Raw genomic sequence first — 5,192 nt, 5'->3', positions numbered from 1 at the left:
TTAGGTAGGTAAATTTTTTCTTAAATAAAAATTTGCCCCCGAATGATAATTTAAAAAAGCCACACAGCTACCATAACATATTTATATTAAAATATAATACACCTGCTAACAAAAGAAATAGAGAAATTAAAACAAAAACAAAAATAAAAATCACAACGGATGTTTTTCTCTCTCTCTCTCTCTCTCTCTCTCTCTACCTCAAGTACACAGCACTCGGCACTTGCTTTTCTTCTACTTCCTCTTCTCTTTTCTGGCGGGAGATGGGCCCCACCTCTAATCAAAATCTCGTAACCCTCAAGTCTCTTTCTCATAAACCACTGCAACTAACCCCCACCACCACCTCTCTCTCTCTCTCCCGCTAAACACTAATACTATAACAACCCCCTCCGCAACGACTCTCTCTTCCTTCCTCAATATCAATTCAGTCCGCCATGATTAACCCACGAAGCTTTCTCTTCTTCTTCCTCTTTCCATTCCTCATCTTCCACCCTCCATTTATTAAAGCTCTCACTCCCGATGGCCTCTCTCTCCTCTCCCTCAAGTCCGCCGTCGATCAACCTTCTGCCTTCTCCGATTGGAACGAGAACGATCCCGATCCTTGTCGCTGGTCGGGCATTTCCTGCACAAACATCACTGGATTCCCCTATCCTCGCGTCGTTGGCATCACCGTCTCCGGGAAGAATCTCAGGGGCTATATTCCCTCGGAGCTTGGCTCGCTCGTTTTTCTCCGCCGGCTCAATCTCCATCACAACAATTTCTATGGCTCCATCCCTAATGAACTTCTCAATGCCACGTCCTTACACAGTCTATTCCTCTACGGAAATAATCTATCCGGTTTGCTTCCTCCCTCCATCTGCAACCTTCCGAGACTGCAAAACCTCGATATCTCCAACAACTCTCTCTCCGGACATCTTCCCTCTGATCTAAACAACTGCAAGCAGCTGCAGCGGTTGATCTTGGCTAACAACAGATTCTCCGGAGATATTCCCGCTGGAATCTGGCCGCAGTTGAAGAATCTAGTGCAGCTCGATCTCTCCTCAAACGAATTCAACGGATCGATCCCTGAGGATATCGGCCAACTCAACTTTCTGACAGGCACTCTCAATTTGTCTTACAATCATTTATCAGGTGAAATTCCGAAATCACTTGGGAATTTGCCAGTTACAGTGAGCTTTGATCTCAGGGGCAATAATTTGAGCGGCGAAATACCTCAAACGGGGTCGTTTGCTAACCAAGGACCTACAGCTTTCCTCAATAATCCTCTGCTATGTGGATTTCCCTTGCAAAAGTCCTGCAAGGACACTGGGCAGGAATCCTCTGCCACTCAAAGTTCAAAACCGGAAAGTCATGATGATAATACAAGAAAAGGACTGAGCCCAGGTTTGATCATATTAATCTCCGTCGCGGACGCGGCTGGTGTTGCGTTGCTAGGTCTGGTGATAGTGTACATATACTGGAGAAAGAAGGATTCCAAGGGTGGGTGTAGCTGCACGGGGACTGAGAAACTAGGTGGCAACCGAAGACGGAATCTGTGTGGGTGCGCTTGCGGCAATGGGTCTGGGAACGAGGAGTCAGATTACGAGGATCATGAGAAAGGGGAGCGAGGAGTAAAAGGGGAAGGAGAGCTGGTGGCGATAGACAAGGGATTCAGTTTAGAACTGGATGAGCTGCTGAGAGCTTCGGCTTACGTATTGGGGAAGAGTGGGTTGGGTATTGTGTATAAAGTGGTTCTCGGCAATGGAGTTCCAGTGGCTGTGAGAAGACTGGGAGAGGGAGGAGAGCAGAGGTACAAGGAGTTTATCGCAGAAGTTCAGGCAATTGGGAGGGTGAAGCATCCTAATGTTGTGAAGCTAAGGGCTTATTACTGGGCTCCCGATGAGAAGCTCCTCATCAGTGATTTCATTTCCAACGGCAATTTAGCTAATGCGCTAAGAGGTATGTACTTTATTCGCTTTTACATCCTTTCCCTTTGTTTCTTTCTAGCTTGTCTTTAGTGTTTGCAGCTTTCTGCCATGCTTTTCCATAAATGTTTGTTCTTTACCTTAGAATGGACAGAGGTCATTTCAGGAGTAATTGGTAGTTGTCTTTTAATGGAAATTCTAAAAAATAAAAAATAAACTGCGAATGTCAAGTACCAGTAACATAATTTTCATGAAAATTATTAAAAATTTGATCCAGTTACTTGATAGTTGATACAACGAAGTTGGGAATAAGACAACTGGGATTTACTTGATAGGTGATAGATGCTGAGAGATTAAATTTTGTAGGGAAAATTGGGAGTGGTAAGAATAGAAAAAAAAAAAAAAAGTAAATAAAAACAACGAGTTATCATGTTAACGAATATAATTAATTTACTTTCAATTTTGTTTATAAAAACTCTTTTCCAAAGATTTAGAATTAGTAATACCCAGTTCTTGTGAAAAATTAAGAATTATTCGTATTTAATAATTACTGGGTAGTATATGTGGTATAATGGTTATGGTGGAAGTTTTAAGACCGATGACTTTCAAACTATTGGTCGACATGTCCTACCAGCAATAACCTGTAACAACCACGATTTCAATGAGCTCGTTGGATCAGCCATCCCTTTCTGTCATGATTAAACCCTAGTGCAGTTGGATGGATCCAATGGCCAATTCATTGTTATTTTTTGAACCCCCACAAAAAATTGTAAAATAGGATAAAATAATGCTAATTATATATATATATATTTTATATATAAAAAAAGCAAGGATAGTTTTATCAAGATTTAAGTTTTCTTTTAAAAGCATTTTCAAAAAACAAAAGTTTTCTTGTAAAAGATATTAGTCTACCGTAGTTAAAATTTTCTTGTAAAAGATATAAAAAGCTTTCAGGAGAAGGGCTGGAATTTGCTTTTACTTGGAGCTTTAATGAAAGCGAAACTTTTACAGCATAAAAAGTTTTGTTTTGTTCCCTTTTCTTGGTATTTGAGTTGGTTTTGCCTTTTTGCACGGCCATGATTCTCACTTACGAATTTTATTCACAAAGTGTGATCGTGGTTTTCTTTCTTCTTCCTCATCATGTCTTTTTAGACGAATAAGCCCGCGCTCTAATATTATTCAATAAAAATTAATTAATCTAAGCTGCACAATATTCTCCAAAAATATGTATCTTCACTTTATTAGGGAAAAAAAAAATCAACTATCAGAAAACTGTAGCCATACTTTCCACTGCCGAGGCAAATATCATTTGCCCACAAATTGAGAAAGCATAAGGTCGTTTATTTGCTATTCATAAATAGCTTTAAGAATCTTGTTCTGTTGTAATGTACAAAAAGCAAAGTTGTTTATTAAATTTTTAAAAATGACTAGAAGAATATTAAGAAAAAATATGTGTACTATTCTTAATCTTTTTAAGTTTTTATTTTTTAATATCATCTGTTTACTCAACTATTTTTTTAAATATTTTTCCAAAGGTTAATAATATATATAATGGTGTAAATTATAAAATGTTTGTAATAGATATATATTTTTAATCACATTTTTTTTAATCAAAAATAACAAAATCGTGTTTCAAAATTTTTTATTTGTTTTATTTTATATTTAGTAAATCTTTTAAGAAATAATAATAAAAATAGTACCTGCAAATTTTCAAATAAAATGAAAACACTCTCTTTTTTCTGTGTTTACTCATCAATATTTACTTAGTCCTTTGTTGAGCTCTTGAACTAGGAAGTTAATCTACAACCTTTCATTGCCTACATTAGATTGAATTCATATGCTACATTTAAAAATATGACTTGCCCCAGTTTTATTGAGTTCAAGCATGTAGAATATTATGCACACAAATGCAAGTAATTAAACAAAGTGAGTAATACGTACAGGGAGAAATGGACAAGCATCATCAAGCCTATCTTGGTCTACTCGGCTAAGAATTGCCAAGGGAACAGCGAAGGGGTTGGCCTACCTTCACGAGTGTAGTCCTAGAAAGTTTGTCCATGGAGATATCAAACCATCGAACATCCTTCTCGATAACGAATTCCAAGCTTACATAGCAGATTTCGGTCTCAATCGACTAATTAACATAACTGGTAATGATCCCAATTCCTCTTCGTCAAGTGGGTTCTTGGGCGGGGCCCTCCCTTACATGAAGCCAGTACAAACAGAACGAACCAACAACAATTATAAAGCACCAGAAGCTCGAGTCCCCGGTAACCGACCAACTCAAAAATGGGATGTGTATTCATTTGGAGTGGTCCTGTTGGAGTTGCTGACTGGAAAATCGCCAGAGATCTCACCCACCACTTCAAGCAACTCCATTGAAGTGCCTGACATAGTGAAGTGGGTGAGAAAAGGATTTGAAGAACAGAATCCACTGTCAGACATGGTAGAGCCAGTATTGGTACAAGAAGTTCATGCCAAGAAGGAAGTGTTGGCAGTTTTCCATATTGCTCTAGCTTGCACCGAGGGTGACCCTGAAGTACGACCCCGTATGAAAAATGTGTCTGAAAATCTTGAAAGAGTTGGAACATGATCGTATCTTTTTTTACAACTTCTCCAATTTTGCCAACATGATATATAAATTGTGGAACTCCAAGATTAACTTCTATATGATCCAACATCAACAGCATGAAATTCTTCTGTTAAACTTCTAAGTCTTCTGATGTACATGGGGCCTAGAAGCAGCAACAAAATTTCTAATTTAAATTCAATTTCTGTAGGTTCGCAATGTGTTACGTAATAAAATTACTTTCTACTTTCTATGCCCCACTTTTTTACCTCCCTTTTTTTCTTTTCGGTAAATTGCACCCATTGCTGTAAATTCTTTTACATTATGCAAAAACCGTTCTATATTTTCTTTAAATTGCACAAGAAAAGTGGGGCATTGCTTTCAATTACTACAAGAAAATACCTCCAATAACTTCTTAACAGGTCTCAAATGTTTTATTGTGCTGCTACTTTTTTATGGCAAAAAAAAAAAAAGTAAATGTATAGTCGAACAGACACACAATTTCTTATATTTAATAAATATTCAAGAAATTTATTGTAATTAAAGTGGGTGCAAAAACAGATACACCATAATTTAAAAAATTTTATATTTAATGGATCACATCAAACCTATTCCCTTTTGGTCTTATTGAACCCTAGTATGCACTTAAACTATCTCACATAACTGATATTTTCAATCAATCATGAAAAACACGAAAACCAAACTACTTTTCCAAGTTTAGA

At 37.5% G+C, this 5,192-nt stretch overlaps 1 protein-coding gene across 1 annotated transcript; it reads left to right on the top strand.

Moving 5' to 3' along the window:
- Positions 1-220: 220 nt before the first annotated feature.
- LOC110816049 (Leucine-rich repeat protein kinase family protein) lies at positions 221-4,723 on the top strand. The gene is made up of 2 exons (XM_022044063.2): positions 221-1,935; positions 3,845-4,723. The coding sequence occupies exons 1-2, from the start codon at positions 432-434 to the stop codon at positions 4,492-4,494; spliced, it is 2,154 nt and encodes a 717-aa protein (XP_021899755.2). The 5' UTR covers positions 221-431; the 3' UTR covers positions 4,495-4,723.
- The last annotated feature ends 469 nt before the right edge of the window (positions 4,724-5,192 follow it).

This window comes from Carica papaya, chromosome 6 (assembly GCF_054855325.1).
Source record: "Carica papaya isolate Zhongbai chromosome 6, ASM5485532v1, whole genome shotgun sequence".
In the NCBI taxonomy this organism is placed as follows: Eukaryota; Viridiplantae; Streptophyta; class Magnoliopsida; order Brassicales; family Caricaceae; genus Carica; species Carica papaya.
Note: the sequence above shows the minus strand (reverse complement) of the source record. Positions and strands in the feature narration are given on the sequence as shown.

Bases quoted from the DNA above. Each gene is read 5' to 3' on its own strand.
- LOC110816049 (XM_022044063.2), top strand. From the start codon at position 432: ATGATTAACCCACGAAGCTTTCTCTTCTTCTTCCTCTTTCCATTCCTC. The intron at 1,936-3,844 runs GTATGTACTTTA...TAATACGTACAG, and splicing joins TTTAGCTAATGCGCTAAGAG to GGAGAAATGGACAAGCATCA.